General features: G+C 43.4%; 1 protein-coding gene across 2 annotated transcripts in view; it reads right to left on the bottom strand.

Annotated features, from left to right (window-relative positions):
• Positions 1-1,108: 1,108 nt before the first annotated feature.
• grm3 (glutamate receptor, metabotropic 3) overlaps positions 1,109-18,065 on the bottom strand; it is a 57,802-nt gene continuing 40,845 nt past the window's right edge. For both annotated transcript variants that reach the window (XM_034233599.1, XM_034233598.1), the window contains 9 exons: positions 17,609-17,878; positions 16,502-17,120; positions 8,974-9,216; positions 8,672-8,861; positions 7,937-8,246; positions 7,637-7,830; positions 7,187-7,319; positions 5,226-5,403; positions 1,109-4,563 (listed from right to left, as the gene is read on the bottom strand). In XM_034233599.1, the coding sequence (XP_034089490.1) occupies positions 4,487-4,563; positions 5,226-5,403; positions 7,187-7,319; positions 7,637-7,830; positions 7,937-8,246; positions 8,672-8,861; positions 8,974-9,216; positions 16,502-17,120; positions 17,609-17,878 (2,214 nt within the window). In that variant the 3' untranslated portion in view covers positions 1,109-4,486. The remainder of the gene's footprint in view (positions 4,564-5,225; positions 5,404-7,186; positions 7,320-7,636; positions 7,831-7,936; positions 8,247-8,671; positions 8,862-8,973; positions 9,217-16,501; positions 17,121-17,608; positions 17,879-18,065) is intronic.

Here is an 18,065-nt window from a genome sequence, read left to right as displayed (position 1 = left end):
CCCTAACATCATAGATCATCCGGACAATGAGGGGTTTTCTAGGTTATTAAGTGTTTGATGTTCTTACAAATTATTTACAAATGTCTTAAGCAATGTGCTGTTTTTCTCATACACAGTTAGTTCTTGGATTAGTACTCCACAGCAGTAAATCGCTACTTTCACAATGTTCATTAAATGAGTTTTAATTGACATAATTTTCTGCATAACAAGTACTCTTAGTTTTGATACTTAAAAGACATTTTAATGACTACAATCCTGTACTTTTCCTCAAGTAGATCTTGAATGTAGGGCTGTTACTTGCGGTGATGTATTTGTACATGGTTATATTCAAGCAAGCCACTTCTAGCCAAGTTAACATGCATGGTGTCTAATGGAGTGGTGTGACATGTATACTTGATTAATAGCAATGCCATCTATGTGTAATAACCTGAACCCAACACCAGAGGGCAACCACTGCCTTGCTACAAGAGCAGAGGCAACATGTAGTTCTGCAAAAGTAGGAAGTGTACGCAGTATGGTAGAGCCAAGGGCAGGAATGACATGAGATCTAAAATATCTGCAGTATCTTCATGAGATCAATCAACAACCTGACAGCTAAGGACAGAAATCTACTGAGTTATTTCTTTGTTTATTTTTGTCTTTCAGTCTTTTTCGAGGAGTTCGATCCTACACACTGGGGTGCATTGTCCTAAGGCAGTGAGCACTCCAGTAGATGGTTAAATTGGAGTGCCATCACTTAGGGAACAGATTACGCATGAGTGTTAAAGACGTCTTTCAACGTTTGCCAACACGCTATGAATAGAGTGTGTGTGTGTGTGTGTGTGTGTGTGTGTGTGTGTGTGTGTGTGTGTGTGTGTGTGTGTGTGTGTGTGTGTGTGTGTGTGTGTGTGTGTGTGTGTGTGTGTGTGTGTGTGTGTGTGTGTGTGTGTGTGTGTGTGTGTGTGTGTGTGTGTCGTGGTGAGGGGCTGCTAATGGCGCCGTAGAGACACGTCTACACTTCTATTCAACGTTTAGATTTGAGCTGATATTAATAGACACAGACACACACTGAATGCTTTTCCTCAGCAGGACAGACATGGACACAGAAGAAAGAGCAGGCGACACCAGCTGTTTGCTTGTTTGTTATTATTGTTGATGTCATCACAGCCTCTTTATTGCACATATCATAAACACAAAACTATTGCTTTGTTTGACCAGTTCAGGATTCAGCTTGACCTCGGCTTCATTTCGCCGCAGATATCTTGCCCTGTTTCAAAGCCCGGAGGCCAAGGACACATTCTGTTGTAAAGCAGGGGGCTGCAGCACAGAGACCTTAGTAGAGCACATGGCAGTTGGCAGAGACTGAATAGAGAAACAATGTCCGTAGTGGAGGGCTGTCTCAATCAAAAGGATATTCATGCCCAATTAAAGAAGCTTCTACAGAGAGGTGGTGGGTATGAGACGAGTACAGTGGAGTGAGAAAGTTAATGTATTCCAAAGTGATGCATTTTCTTATATGATTCCCATTTGCTTTTCCACAGTCTCTAAAGCCTTTATCTACCTTCCCCTTATCCCTTTTCCCACCTCCTCAAGGCCGCCCTGTTGGCATGTGCTGCAGTGGGCACCCGGATCTGAGTGCTTCAGTTTAAATGAGGGCTACCAGTCTGTTGATCTGGCTTTAGGTGGTCTTGGCTGAGACCAAAGTGTCACAGAGTGGAGATGAGGCGGGGAAACAAGGTGGCGGGGAAAGGTTCAAGGGCTGAGGTGGCTCGAGAGAGAGAGGGTCAGTGGAAGAGTGTGAGACTGTTGTCTGAGACTAGTCCCCTGGACTAAATGAGAGGAGAATCCGGGTTAAGTGCTGTATTTGTGCTGCCATTAAAAGCTGGGAGTAGAGGACTGGGCCTTTCTGAGCCAAATCCCATCAGTCACTGCCAATTTGAATCAAAACCAGCAACCCATTTTTACTCTTTCTATTCCTCTTCTTTCGCCCTCTCCTCACCCCTCCTCCCACCCTCCTCTTCATGCAGACAAATAGACATTCCAGCAGCGGATGTGGCAGTGGTTGTCCATAGCAACCGGCAATGCGGGGTGTATCTTGTGGGAGCAGGACCACTGAGTGAATGGTTAAGCCTTCTGCTAACAAAGAATCTGAATCTGTGAGATGCTTTGAGCTTCCATAGAAGCGCTGTGACTTCTGGGCTGTGGGAGTGCTTTACATAATCCAGCAGCAGCTCCCCTCTGCTCTGCCACATCACACTCTCCTCCCGCTCTCTGCACCTCACACACACACGCCCCAATGTAGGTCGGCTCGTCTTGGCGCATCCTCTAAAATTCTTTCAATCTATCATTCGGTGTGATAATCACAGGGAGCCGTAGGAGAGCGGCGGTGTGAAGGTGTAGACCAGTCAACAGATGAATGTTCTGCCTGTACACACATTTCAACATGGAGAAACTACATTTCAAATGCCCCTCTGGGATGGAAACATTTTCTTTTAGACAGCATATTATAGTATTTATCCATTTAAAATCTGTTTATCAATAATTTACTAAATGCAATACATTCTTGCCCACCCTTTAAAATCAATTATGATGTAGTGCTAAATTATTCCACTAATTTAATCTACTTCATAATAACTTCATTCATGTTTTTGTCATTTTATAAGTGCCCATCAGAGTCTTTCATATTTCGAGCCACAGACAGAGTTTGATGGGATGTTTTGATAAGTGTTATGTATGTTGTGCATATGAGGTCTACCCTCACATCCTTTTGTTAGATGATTGGATCAGCCAGCAGCTGACATTGTGTGCTTTGTTTCCTCTCATGAGCCTCTCTGGGATTGCCGCAGCCAGCTGCTCCACTGTGCCTCTCAACGTCAACACATTTAACACAGAGATGTAAACTGCACACTTCAATAAGTCGACAAGTCAATGACTTCATCAAAATGGTATATGAGCTTTTCACTTCCCCTTTCTTCTTTTACTGGAGCCGCTAAACTTTGAAAAATGCTAAATCAGTGTGATGGGTGTCCATCAGAAATGTCCATTTGATGCTTTTTAATCACAGACTAGAGAAGAAGGGGGGTAGAGAAAGTCAATTCTTAGATTCACTGTTTTAACACTTCAGGTAAACAATCAATAGCGAAAGGCTCGCTAGGGAATAAACTAACTGGCATTGTTTTGGCCGAAACAGATAATATACTGGGGTCACTTTTACATTTACCAAACAATGATTTGCAGTTGGTAATGTAAAACTGATCACTTTTCAACCTCTACTTTGAACACTACCAAACATACATTAAGGCACATAGCCATATTTTAAACATCACCACAGACTGTATCTACAGGGCACGAAAACATAAGCTACCACTCCCCTGTAGTCGGAAAGATTCAACATGTGTTCGGCAAAGCAGACAGATTCCTCTCATTAGTGTTTGAATCATATGAGCACAAATTCATAATTACTGGGTAAGACACCAATTTGTGTTTGTTGGCAGAACTTTTGCAGCACTGTCTGTGTTGACAGTTTTGAGGCAAAATAAATGCATTTGATGTAACATTTGTTTGTAGCCTTGTTATGAGTTGCCATTAGCAATCCATTACAGCAGTCCTCTAAAGAAACAGGCAGTTTGAGAGTGGGAGTGCGAATACTGCACCCTTGGGGAACACATGTCTGGAACTATGGCCGTTTAGGTAAAGGGATTCTATGATTAGAAATAGAAAAATGAACATTTGTATCAAAAGCAAAACATATTTTTCCTGAAAAACAGCTACATTGTTTCTTTATACAGATCTAGGATGCAAAGAAAATCTATCAAGACGTGAACAGATGATTTATCAAACTGAAAATTGGGTTCTGGCCCAGTAAGTGTAAATTGATAGGTGGATCCTTTACCATCCAGCTTCTGCTTTTATCCACATTCATTTTAGGGGAACAAGACTGTCAACATTGTGCTGTTTGAACCATCAGTAGTATAATATACAAATGTACAGATACACAATAGAAATGCATACATTATTGGTTATTACAATGAGACCTACAAAAAAGCATGAGAATAAAAAGTCTGTGGGATATTGCAGGTGAGGCAAGCAGAGCCACACATGTGCATCCAGACTGAGGAACACACAACCCTCCTACCATGTTTAAGCGCATGTCTATTTACACGGCATCATAACAAAGCTATCAAAAACAAAGGCTCCAAAAATTCCTCCTAAAAACTTTTTTTGTTCTTTTGTTTCTCTACTTACAACAATGTTGATTTCATGTACATCCCTAGAAAATATTTTAATTATAGTTACACATTTTTCTACATTTTTGAAACAATACTGTTCTAGTCCACAAGGAAGGTTGTTTCTTTGTTTGTGTGTGTTTTTTGTGTGTACGTGTACATGTGTGAGTTTTGAGTGTATGTAGTGTGTGTGAATGGGGAGGGGAATGCCGGTCAAGGGGATCAATGTTCATGGATTGGCTAACAGTCGCAGGGGCTGATTTAGAGAGGATAGGATGTGGTCACAGAGAGGAAGTAGTGGAGTCGACAATCTCTCTCCCATTGCACACTGTTGGGACGGGGTGGGCGCTGACAGAAGCTAGAAAAAAGAGAAAGGACAAGGGTATCTCATTTTGCTGCCAAATGGTTGAAAAACGTTTTCTCAAAACCAACAACGCTGCATTATATAGTTGTCACATTATTCCATTACATTTGACCTGAAATCACTTTACATAAAGTTACAAATAATAAAAAAAATCTAAGAAGTAATGGATGTCTACAGTAGATGCCATGATATAAAGAGCTCAGAAAAAAACACAAATTATATCACTGGTGATGTAAATGCAGACTTAAGCTACTGGTAATAAATAAAACGTCACTGTCAATTTACAGGTCATTTGCAAAAAGTTGCACTCAGCCCTTTAAATACCTTTTTTCTGGAGCCAATTCAGTACCTTTCTTGGCATCTGCTTTTACTGGTCAACAATGCAACTCTGTCAGTAGGATGCATCTCAACTAGCATATCACTACAACTGTTAATCATACAATACTATAAAGGTCAGATCATATTTTAAGTTTCAGTGACCTTTTCTTGCTTGTGTCATCATAAACCACGTTTATAGATTATAATTACAGATGTAAAAGTGGAACATTGTGCTGAATATTGACTGCAACACACATTTGAAAGAGGCATATTAATGAAAGAGAGTGCTGCTCTAAACCCCTGCCTCTTTAAAAATGAGGTAACTGCAAGTAACCTACCATGAGATGCGTATGTGGTGGCAGCCCCACTGACACTGAAGCGATTGAGGTTAAGCCTGTGGCTGGTCACATTCTTCTGGGGCTGGAACATGATGATATGGACCTTGGGAGCAAACATGCAGCCCAGGACCACAAAGCCACTCAGGCTCACTGAGATACACATGGTAGTGGTCTGAACCTGTAGAGAAAAGGGCACGAGGCTGTAATTAGTAGCCAGACTTTGATGGATACATCTTATACTAATGCTGTTCAAAGTGCTGTTAGGAGCTAATTTGATGATAATAATCTATCATAAGAAATATTTTTCAAAGACCGTTTTCGAAAGACAAAGTGCTTAACACACAATAAATGCTGATAGATTCATTTTAAAGTATAGAAATGCCTAACATAGTGAACCAATCTCAATACATACACAGAGCCAATGAGGCTAGTAAAGGGAGGCTGGCTGTAACTATTTATTGGCAGACACTGTTACCCTTCAACTGCTACAGTAAGAGGATAACAATTACAGGATGGATCAATAAAAGACTTAATCAAAAGAGAACACAGAGGCCATACTAAACAGTATCTCAGTAGCTGTTACTTCCTTCTTTGTATGCTGTGTGTCTCTTTCAGGCTGCCATATGATCGCTTTGTCTAACTTTATGTGGCAGAAAAGGTTTTACAGAGTTGAATAACAGCAACAGAAGCACATTAATAATCAACCCTTCAACATCTCCTCTGTGTGTGTGTGTGTGTGTGTGTGTGTGTGTGTGTGTGTGTGTGTGTGTGTGTGTGTGTGTGTATGTATGTGTGAGTATAAGTGGATGGTTGTGTATGTTGGTGATGTTGTGCCTGTACCTGACTAATCTTAAAGTCAGATTACAAGGCCAAGGAGTGTTTATACCCAGAGAGAGAGCGAGAGCGAGAGAGAGAGAGAGAGAGAGAGAGAGAGAGAGAGAGAGAGAGAGAGAGAGCGAGAGAGAGAGAGAGAGAGAGAGAGAGAGAGAGAGCATGTCTCTCTGCCTCATTTATAGGGATCAAATGAGCGGCCTTGGCATCAGCAGTCCTCTCTTATGCCCTTCGATACAGTGCATAGTGTGAGTGTGATTGTGTTTGCGGAATGGTGTGTTTAGTGTGTGTGTGCGTGTGTGTGTGTGTGTGTGTGTGTGTGTGTGTGTGTGTGTGTGTGTGTGTGTGTGTGTGTGTGTGTATGCTCAAGATTTGTATGGATCAGGTGAATGCTCACTCCCCTTTGCTGTTAAACCTGGACATGTGTCAGCAGTTTGACAGAACTTGTCTGTTTGCCATGCCAATACTGCAGCGCTGGGACATTTGCCAGCAGTATTACAAATTGTTTAAGGTGCCACTACAGCTACTGTATGTTGTCACTGTCTTCATGTTGAGGGGACAAAATAATGCAGACATAATTAAGTTAAGGCAGATGTTATTTGCACCGGGGTGACTGAAGTGAAAAGTGCCATTTGCTCCCAGGTAACTATAGTGAACCATGCTATTTGCATTTGGGTATATATAGTCACATTGGCTATTTACACGCTGGTTGTATACTGTATAGCATGGCAGAGACACATGCACCCAAGTATACATAGTAAACAGTGCTATTTACACCCGGGCATAGATTTGAATATGTTTTTAATCTAAAGGTATTTTTATTAATGTCATTCGTCGTTGGTAACTAATTGTGAAGGTGGTTGTGAGGTTCTAGTTGTTAAAGGGACCCTGCTTGTGTGTTAGGAGTCAAACAATGTGTGTCCACCATTTTCAGTCTTTATACTAGGCTAATTGTTATCAATCCTCTCATCTAAATCTTGACAAGAAGGCACAATTGTTGACATGTTGATCTTTTCCTTTAAGATTATGGTTTTATTTAGTAATCTTGAGATTAGGAATGTAGCATACGTTTAGGGTCAATACATTAATGCAATGCAAAAAGACATAGACAAGTAATTGTGGGAAGATACCCTATAGTCGCTGGATGTAACATAGAAGATGGGAAGAAAAGCCAGCCATATTATACAGGTGGTGTACATGGTGAATCCAATGAACTTTGCCTCGTTGAAGTTCTCAGGGCACTTCCTGGTCTTGAAGGCATACCTAAAGAAAGGGAATCATATTTCTAATTAGATGGGCACTACCTAGAAAACAACTTACTTTAATCTAATCAACTGAAATGATTTTCACCATGAACAAAACATTTTAAGAATAACTGCTTTGTGATTTGTATTAAAGAGCCCAGTATACATATAATGTTGTAGTTTTAAATCAACAAAATGTAAAATGATTTTCCAGGTGTGCTTGAAAACATGGCACCAAGTGTACTGACAAAGTGCTCAGGATGGAGAACATAAAGCCCTTTAGTTGGATCCTTTCACACAACGAAGCTGGCATATTAAACCTGCTGACACACTTACACAGTACACAGGATGACCAGGAGCACATCGTATCCCAGTGACAGCAGCATGCTGGAGTCACGCATGTTACACTTGAGGATGACAGTCTGTCGTCGCTCCGGTAGCGTGAAGCGCCGTGTCCCGGGGACTTCCAGCAGCAGCCAAACTGACACCATCACTAACTGGACGGATATTAAACTTAGACAGATGAACACCTGAAAATAAGGGAGGAGAGGAAGGTAAGGTCATCAAGATCCAATGTTTGTCTGTCCATCCGTCTGACTGATGCAGATGGATGGATGCTATGCTGCAATCACTCACCTGAGAGGACGGGCTAATGAAGCGTGGTCTCACTGCCCCCGCTCCGTCTTTCACGCCGTTAAAAATCCTGGCTATTCTGTTGGTTTTGGTGAGGAGGGCAGAGTAGCAGACAGCGAACGACGTGCCCAGGCCGAGGCGCCGGAGGGCACAGATGGCAGGAGAAGGTTTGGCCAAGAAAAGGAATGTCATGGCGTAGGACATGAAGACTCCTGAGAGGAGGATGTAACACAGCTCTATGCCTGAAGCCTTCACTAGCGGTGTGTGATTGTGTCGGATGAACACCCAGAACACAAGACCGGTGCACAAGAACCTGTGGACAGAGGGGGAGTTATTCAGCCGAACAGCCAAGCAGTGTAATAAGGTCACAGTTTTTAATAAGTTGATAATACATGCCAGAAGACATGTACAAAGTATACACATTGTTATATATCCTCATTCATGAGATTATTCAATTTAAACTTTACAAGAGGATGATGACTAACTGATGTGCTTGGCAAACGTAATGTATAAACATCCCTAAATATTGTATAATGAACATCCCTAAATCTCGCACACACGTGCGCGCATGCACACACGTGCACACACACACACACACACACACACACACACACACACACAACACACACACACACACACACACACACACACACACACACACACACACACACACACACACACACACACACACACACACACACACACACACACACACACACACGGCTCTTTATCACCCACCCTACACAGGCGATGGTAATTGGACCAATGGCCCAGGCATCTTCCCACATGATGTAGTCCTCAGGCAGGTCGTAACAGGCCGTCAGGTCTTCAGTGGGCCACTGGCCAGGGGCACAGGGCGAGCAGGTGAATTCATCAGCCAGGTATTCATGATTCTCACAGGATGTGCAGATCCAGCAGCAGTACTCACCTGGGAAACAACCATATTAACAGCAGAATGAGACATCGCTGAGATTTTTCGAAAGCCACTGCTGCTGTTTGATTTCGGACAAAAAGAACATTGTTGAACTTCTGTCTCCTACCTGCCTGCATTTTCTTCATCTCATTGCGTTCACAGGGATCGCTGCACTGCGAGGTGGGCACCACTTCTCTTGGCCAGTGAATCAGATCGTTGCTCAAAGTCAGACTCTCTGCCCAGTCACCAACCGGCACGTAACCGTAACGATCGGCAGAGCGCTGGTAGCTGAAGATGTTGTATCGGCCCACGCCGTCCCCCTGGGAATCAAATTTCACTGCCGTTTCACTGCCTGGAGGAGAGAAAGGGGCTGCAGGGGGTGAGAGGATACAAAGAGTGGAAAAGAAAGTGATAAGAAGAGTGGGAAAAGGAGATTAAAGCTAAACAATTGCTTACAATCATCCCATTGACGTCCCATTGATGCATCTTAAAAGCAACAGTGAGGACAGAGACAATGGCTTTGGTCAGTTAAGCCTTAGGAATTCAGAACAGACAGTGAAGGGCATTACAATGGTGTTTTCATTACTGAAGACCAGCCAGTTACCATAGTATTTGCAAAGAGGCTATAAATGCCTGGTATGCTTGGTGATGTCGCTGTGTATCAATGGCCCCCCATCACTCCCTGAGGTCACATAGGGCCAAGAACACTACTCAAAAATCCGATCTCACAATGTTTATGACCAAATACATCATTAATAAACTGCCTATAAAGTCAGAACAATTTCCCCACGGGGATTAATAAAGTATATCAAAATCAAAGATAGGCATGAAGGCAGAAGACTGAATCCCTGGTCAGTGCTATGGCTACCCACACATTGATAGAATTAGCCTCTGGGTCTATTATGTGAGGGAGGTACACTGCTGAAACTGCCAAATTGGTTTGTATACAAGTTTTTATGAAAGGATTACCATCTACCCTGAGGATGTGGGAATAGAAGAGATTGTAAAATTGGCAGGATGCTGAAACCATTAAAAAACAAAACAAAAAACAAGGAGGAAAGCGGGCATGGACTGGTTGAAAAAAAGAACTTCTTGATGTGCTGCAGGCAGTGTTGGACCAGACAGTGCTGACATTTGGTCTTTCTGACACAGACAAGTGTATGTCACTCCTACAGTGCCACTTCTGGCTTTACAGCGGAGCAATCAACTCCATGCTGCTGACACACTGTACAGCGCTGGGTGTTATACGCTGCTGCCTTCCCTGTCAAATGATGATGTGGCTGGGGATAGTGCATCGTACACTGGGTTTATAAAGCATCACTCTTCGACGTATAACAAGGCTCTCGGTCTTCACTGCACAGCAGCATTGATGATACTGTGCTGCCTTCCTCATATCTCTGTGTCACTGGGTAACTGAAGAAATCACTAGCCAAGCGAACAGCCTGGGATCAGTGGAATGAATCAAAATACAGATTGGGTTTGTGTGTGTGAGGATGTACGCGCACACACGCCTGTGGAAGCTCCATTTGGTTTTACTTTACAGTGTGATGGTTTAAGGTATTGCTCTGAGCGCTGTGGGAGGCTGTGCTGACAGTACCAAATATCTGACCCCACTGTTAATAGTGTATGTGTGTGTGTGCATGTGCGTGTGCGTGCCTGCATGCAACCCTGACAAGGGCTAAAGCTGTGCTATTGTTGTGAAAGCTCAGTGTGTTCAGAGAAGAATGGCTTGTCAGATGGCAGCAGAGGGGGTTAGGGTTTATGAAATCCATAAATCACAGAGACAGCACAACCCTCTATCTTCTCCTCTCTCTCTGTCACCGGAAATTCTATGTGTCAAGTCTTCTTTGGATTTGGGGGCTAAATGTTTAGGTGATAGCTAAATGAAAAGGATTTCAATAAGATGGTGATAATATCTTCAGACGAAGAAGAGATATGAATCCATTATTTTGCAAGTTGGCAGATAATAAAGTCTGCTAATAACACTGAGCAATAAGACAAGCAGAGCCCTCCTCCTCCTAGACACCAATACACACTCACATAAATACTTTGCCACAAGCTAATCATCATAACGGTACCTTATTAGGACCTTAGATGTGTGCTGAAGCCTAATTAGCTGTATGTGGTAATTACGTGTAATACAGACTAAAGAGATAACGGCATTAGCCTACAGACCCATTTGATGGCGCCGTGTTGTCCTTGAATTCACTCTAACAGATCACATTCAGGGAGCAATAGACTCAGAAGACGGGTTATTCCTCCTTATAACCACACCAGCGACCTTGCTGACGTGACAGAGCAGCTTATCAGGAAAAGTGTATGAGGGTGCAAGTTAGAAAAGGCGAAGGCCACCCAGACTCCTCTGGTGACTGCAAGGCAGCCCAGGTCCTTTTTGGATGGAGACTTCTCTCTCCCCTCGGCACCGTCCTGCCAACATTTATGTGATGAGAGAGTTTCTGCGGCTGAAGAGTCTACAGCCATGCAGCAATGCACGGCTTTACTTGAGCATGCTAACTCGTTAGGACAATTCCAAAATGTTAAAGTTTACCACGTATACTGTTTCATATTTGCTAACATGTTGCCAACATTTGCTTAAGGAACTAAACATAGAGTGCAACTGCGGCTGATGGGAGCAACAATAGTTTTGCAGGTATTTGTCAAAAAAAACTTGAGTCATTAAGAAAGAAGGCTCTCTTTGACTAAAGCAATTGTCGGGCGACACATAATACGATTTTGTCTACTAATCCATCAGTGGATTTGTGGGTAAACTGAGTTTTGCCCACAAAGAATCCTGAAAAAGCACCACTTTAAATAATTTGTTAACCAGAAATGTGATCATACGTTTTTTGGGAAAAAAGTCATTCAGCAAGAAAAAAGCTTTATACACCATCTTGGAAGATAGCAGATCACTGAAGGTGCAGGCCTTATTCTATGGCTGAGCAAAACCATTTTTAACAGGATAAGTGAAGAATTTGACCTAGTTGTGGCGCTACAGGAAAAGCCAAAGAATCAAACAAATTAAACAGGATTCAATCAATGTGATCCATAATGTCTGAATTAAATCACATGACAGTCCATTCAGTAGATATTTTGGTTTGAACATGAGTGTTGGACCAACAGATTGACATTGCCATGGATACAGCCATACCACTGGCATGACTAAAAAGCATTTTAATTTGCTCAGATGCACAATGGACGGTGGGTAGAGCGGCTGAAAGGAAGTTTGTCCCTCAGCTACATTTCTGCAGCGTATTCCTGTCTGATGTAACTTTGATGAATCGTGAACTAAACACATTTCATCATTTAAAGAATTGAAGGTGGTGACTGCTTCCTAATAGCAGCTTGTGGGCTTTCTTGTGGTGTGTTAACTCATACTGTAACACACTTCAGCCCTGAAACAGTGCTGATTGATGATTCTGTCTGACCTCATCCATACTGGCCCAGTCCAGTCCAGCTGAGACCCACAGCAGCCCCCCCCCTTAGTAGTACTTGATTTAAGTGACTTTACATGCCTGCAATGTGTCACCAGCATCCGACGTTGGAGCATTCTTTCTCAGTGACGTTATCCCTAAATCACTCACCTTGTGTAGGTTCAATGGATGCACATTACCATGGAGCTTTCAGATAAACAAAACAAAGGGCCCATTTGTTCAGACCAATTGACGAGTTTGTTGTTTATCTAAGAGGATTCATTGCATTGTCAAGCAAAATATACTCTTAGTTTTTGTGGATGCCATTAAATAAAGAGCTAGGGCCACAGAATGTAAAGCAACAAATTAAAAGTTAGGCAAGACAAACTGTGGTTATAACGCAGCCTTATCAGATCCCATTTTTGTCAGACATGTTATAGCAATCCCACTAACTCGAGAAACACCTTATTCTTCTAGCTTGATTAGAAGCATGGTGAAAACAGGCTTTTCATTCAGAAGCTGTGAAATTAATTATGTTCTCGGCCATGTCGGGCTAAAGCGAAGCCCAAGGGGGATTGTGGGTAAAGGCAGGGAGAGAGAGGCAAAGGGGCTTGAGGGGAATAAGTAGGAATAAGTAATCTGAACGTGGAGAGAGAGAGGGCACATCTTTTCTTTGTGTGACTACAAATTCAAACGCTCGCTGTTGATTAGTTATCAGCTAGGGAATAGATAATTGTATTTCTAAGCACCAATTCAGCTGATTCCCTGATTGAATCCTGATTGAAGCTTGACAAAGTAAACACTACATATAGGTGCCTGCTCAAATTCAGACCTGTTTAAGGTAAAATATATATATACTTTACTCTGCATGCTAATGGTGTGATCAACCTTTCTTGTCCCTCTTTTTCTTTCCTTAGAGGGTTGATGACCTTACACATCTGTGCCCCACAGAGACACAGACACACATCCCTGAGCATATACAGATATGGACACAGGGATGCACTCACATGTCACAAACTCACACACACGGACAGATCACATTAGCTATATTTGTTCTCCCTGCAGATTTAGTCACCAGGGAAGGAGGCGCTGCCTTGGCCACGGACCATCAGGCCTCAGGGGAACAGAGGAAAGAACCAAAGAAGTCCAGAACAAGAGTACGAAATGTATAGGAGGAAAGGTGCAGCAGCAGAGAGCTACAGCTTGACTGAAAGAAAGGTGATGAGACAAAAGAAAGAAGCGGTAGGCTAAAAGCAGGAGGTGCTGGGAGGGAGGATGAGCCGAGAGACAAGATAACGGCAAAGAAAGGAGGGAAGTGACAAGGGAGAAGAGGGAGAATAATACAAGAGAGGAGATAGCAAGAGAGAAAAGCAAAAACTGGTGTGATGGCAGCATAGATATAGGTGGACGGAGGAAAGCCTTTAGATGAAGGAATCAATTGAAAAAAGGTGAAGGATGGATGAAGGGATGAGCAAAGTGCAGGAGTGGAAAAACAGATCGGCAGGGAGAGGCGGTGGAGGCAGGATAGTAAACCTTGTGAAGTCTGAGTGGGATGTTCTGTTTTTGAATGTAGAAAAGAGTAGGGCACTTTCTGGGTGAGAAAGAGAATGTAGACAGAGAGAGAAAGAGATATATAGAGAGATTGATAGAGTGGTGAAGAGTGAGAGAAAAAAGAGACGGAAAGAGAGCGCCAGAGGCAGAGAGTGCGGAGAGAAAATGAGGGAGAGAAGGAGTGAAGGTTGTTCTCTAGCATCTAAACGTTGCAGTAAGCTTGCTGCTCAATATGGCCCTGAAGGCACACCGCCTCTGCTAACACAGACATATCGCACGCACACACACGCACGCACACGCACGCACGCACGCACACGTACACACACACACACACACACACACACACACACAGCACACACACACACACACACACACACACACACACACACACACACACACACACACACACACACACACACACACACACACACACACACACACACACACACACACACACACACACAGACACACATGCACAGAGAAGAGGGAATATCACATCCAACACCACTATTTGAACAGAAGACTGCGTGCATGTGTATATACTGATATGTTTGCTGCAGATAGGGGAGTTGGGTGGGTGGGAGTTGAATGATGGCTTTGAGAAGTGCGTGGGTTGGGGGTGTCTGCAATTTCATGCTGGTAAAGAAACAAGCATTTCAAGCTGCCTCTTTGTAAATAAAAAAGCTGACTCTATGCGTCTCTTGCGTGTACGTATGTGTGTTTTGTGTTGGATGTGTGTAGGGAGGCCTCGTAAAAATGCACCAATGTGCCCCTGTGTCTATTACTAGATGGTAGGGAGCAGTTCCCATGATCTACCAGATCCCTTCAACAATTGGCAATAGTGTCGGTTTCATTACCATAGCAACTAGCAAGACGAGACTGGATGAAGAGAGCGGCATATGAAAACACATTCCTAGCCACACAACATACGCCGTCGGTAACACGCAACTAAAACAGGTTTAAAACACAGTCCGGTGTGTTATGATTGTAGAATTATTGACAGGGGAAAGTGATTCAGTGTATTGGGAAGCATTAAGATTTAAGATGGATCAAACTTTGATGCAATGTGGAAAGTGTATAATGAACATGCACGTGTGTGTGAGAGAAGGAGATGGAAAAGAGATCCAGAGCACTGCACAGTGTTGGTTTTCTGTCTATAGTTCAGACTGAGAGCACTGCGGATGGTGATACTGCAGTATTTATACCCACATTCAACCTTAACTCACCTCAGCTCCTTTACTTACATACTGTAGATGGAAAGATGTATATGTACAGCAGTGTGAGTGCGTCATTCGGGGGCTAAACGAATAACTCAGAGCGAATGCTGCCACTGTTCCCAGTTTAACCGTACCGCCATCTTCAACACCCTCACCCTCTCACCAACGCAGATTCTTTGAATGCATGTTTTTTAAACGACAAATCTGTTTGCCATGCTGTCACCGTTGACACTGACACTGAGCTGTAAAGAAATCATGCTGTTTCTTTCTTTGCAGAAAAAAAGACATGCACCTTCTGGACCTAATCACTAGTGAATAAAAGGAAGGGGGGAGTGGGAAAGGGGGGTGTAAGGGAGACAGATGATCAGCTAGCGGGGATTCACACCTCGTCTTCAACTCCACATCGTCTTAAACTTTCCATGTGTGAATTTCCACCCCTCTCTTATGCATTCTATAAGGGAGTGGTTATCATCTGTGCCTACCGGAGGCTGCGACTGCAATCGTCTTGACTATTTCCTCTCTATCTCCCTCCTTTCCTTACTCATGCCCTTTCTCTCTCTTTCCTTCTTTCTGTGTCCCTCCTCTAATGCAGAAATGCTCCAAGTCCTTTGATTTGTAGCAGAAATGAAAATGTGGAGTTTCAAAGAGAATCTTCTCTCCTTCTGCTGACGCACCCTGTCCCACTCCGGCATTGCCTCAGTTCTCCCTTCCCTCCTTCCTTGCTTATCTTACTCCCTTTTACCTTACCCCAAACTCTCTTTTCTCATTTGACTCTGCCTGTCAGTCTTATCTGTCCCCCCTCCCTCCATATGTGATACCATTCTTTCGTCTTCCACCCATCCCTTCTGCTCTCTCCCTAGCTTCTAGTGGCAAAGCTGCCGTGTTAGCGCTGTGTGTTAGGCTGTTTTGATGTCTGCTGGTCACGGTTGGTGGAGGAATAAGTACCTCTAAACCTGTGTCAGTCCCCGAGACACAGCAGTTTATTTATAACGCATCCTTTGTACACCAACTGTCACTCAAGCCAATCCTCTGTCTCTACTCTCCCAACTCTACTGAGACTGACAGACAGACTATAAGGGCTATTATAACACACACAATCTCATTAGTTCAAGAGAGAAGAATATGGCTGACGGATTAACTGCAGCTCTCATTCCTCAAAGCAACTTTGTAGTGTCGTATCAATTACGCATGGGTAATGGGTGTCAATGGCATGGCTGGCTCTGACAATACTTAGCAATTAAGCGGATTTGTCTCAGTACTGTTTATGTTCTGGGGTTTGCTGCTTTGGCTGAGGACAACATACTTGTGTTGTTCATGAGAGGACTTTTAACTAGGCACAGCTCTCACATTCCTGTCTGTTTCTTGCTATCTTCCCATTCCCTCCCCAGCATCCTCTCAAACATCCACTTCTTTTCACTCTCCGTCTACCTTGAACACCTTATCTGTGACTCTCTTGGCCATTCTCCAGCCCTCTTACCTGTGAAGCTGACATTCAAGATGTAATCCCTGTAGAGTCTGCGCCCATCAAGTGCCTTCATGCTGTCACACAGCTCGTTGGTGTTCGAGCAGAGGCTCCGTTGCATTTGATGGAGGGCATGAGCCATGGCGTAAACAGCGTTCACAACAAACATGATCTTGGACTCTGGCTCAAAGTTACTCTTGTCCATTGACAAGTCCATGTCGCACGGAGGAAGAGGTGTCCCTCCCAGTCCAACACTTCCCCCTCCTCCTGCTGCTCCACCACCCAAGGAGCACTGGAACCGCTGCTCCCAGAATTCCCTGTACCAGGGATTACGAAGGTTTTTGACAGGGTCCAGGCTGAGAAAGTAGCGGTTGAATTCTGGCAAGGGATTGGCTGCCAGTTCAAGTGTGATGGCTCCTTCAGCAGTGACCTCATTTCCCTTGACAATGCTTTCCTGGGCACCCCAGCCATCGCTGGCCACCCAGATGAAGGAGGTGTTGAGCCTGGCAGCCGCTGCCAGCAGCTCTCTGGCATCGTCACTGCGCAGGAAGAGGACGGCAACACGGGCGTTTGGCTTCTGGAGGAGCTGTCGGATCACAGCTTCATAGGACTTCTTGGCGTTAGAACGCCCCACCTGGACAGACATCGGACATTCGTTTGCAGACATTGTTATGTAAATACTCATTTTACTCCTAAATAAGATTAGAAGTCATATCTTAATTGTGATTTTTTTAATCAATATTATACATAGGAAGAAACAAGCAAAAAAAAGTCTGTACTTCCTTCTTTCTTAAACCATAATGCACCGCTGTAGCAAATGAGATGAAAAATGTGACTGTGAATGTAGCCAGAATGAGTTCGTAGAGATAAGCTTTCATTTTCTGGTTCACAACTGATAACACCAGTGTAATATAAACTCCATTTGTGTGTAAGACAAGATAAGGCAAGGAGAGAAACTTTTATAAGCTCACACATTTAGTACCCCATTCATTGTTGTGCAGCTTCAGGCCATACATCAGTGTGACACTGCTGATTAAAGTTTGGGGTTTTTGGTATCTCTCTTTGAGCAATGGTTTCGTATATCAATGCAAACATAAACTCATACTCCATCACATGCCTTACCTTCTCTGAAGTGGCGATACAAATGTTCCTCATGCGTGCCTCTTGTTCAAAGGCCTCTATGCCAGTTTCACCGTAATCACCCTCGGATGCCACAGTGGACACGTACGTCCAGTTGAAGAAGCGAAGGATCTCGGCCATGGCTTTGGCCTGGTAGAAGTCGGGGGGCACCGTGCGGGCAAAGTAATCGTAGCGAGTCTTATCACTGAGCTTGGCACTGGTCGAAGCATAGCTTATCTGAGGAATCTGAAACAGCCTGAGGAGATTGGCAACCTGTGGGGACAGACAGTAAAATGAAAAATAAGTTGGCGGATCTACAGTAATTCCAACTACTAACTTTAGTAAAACGAATACACTTTGTATTTATTGATGGGTACCTCTTTTTCAGTTCTCCAACACATGGAGATATGAATTAAAAAGTAATATTTTTCTAATGATTTTGTTTCATAATAAGCACTAA

Source organism: Gymnodraco acuticeps, unplaced genomic scaffold (assembly GCF_902827175.1).
Source record: "Gymnodraco acuticeps unplaced genomic scaffold, fGymAcu1.1, whole genome shotgun sequence".
NCBI classification, from domain to species: domain Eukaryota; kingdom Metazoa; phylum Chordata; class Actinopteri; order Perciformes; family Bathydraconidae; genus Gymnodraco; species Gymnodraco acuticeps.
The sequence above is the reverse complement of the archived record's forward strand: the minus strand, read 5'-3'. Positions and strand labels throughout refer to the sequence as shown.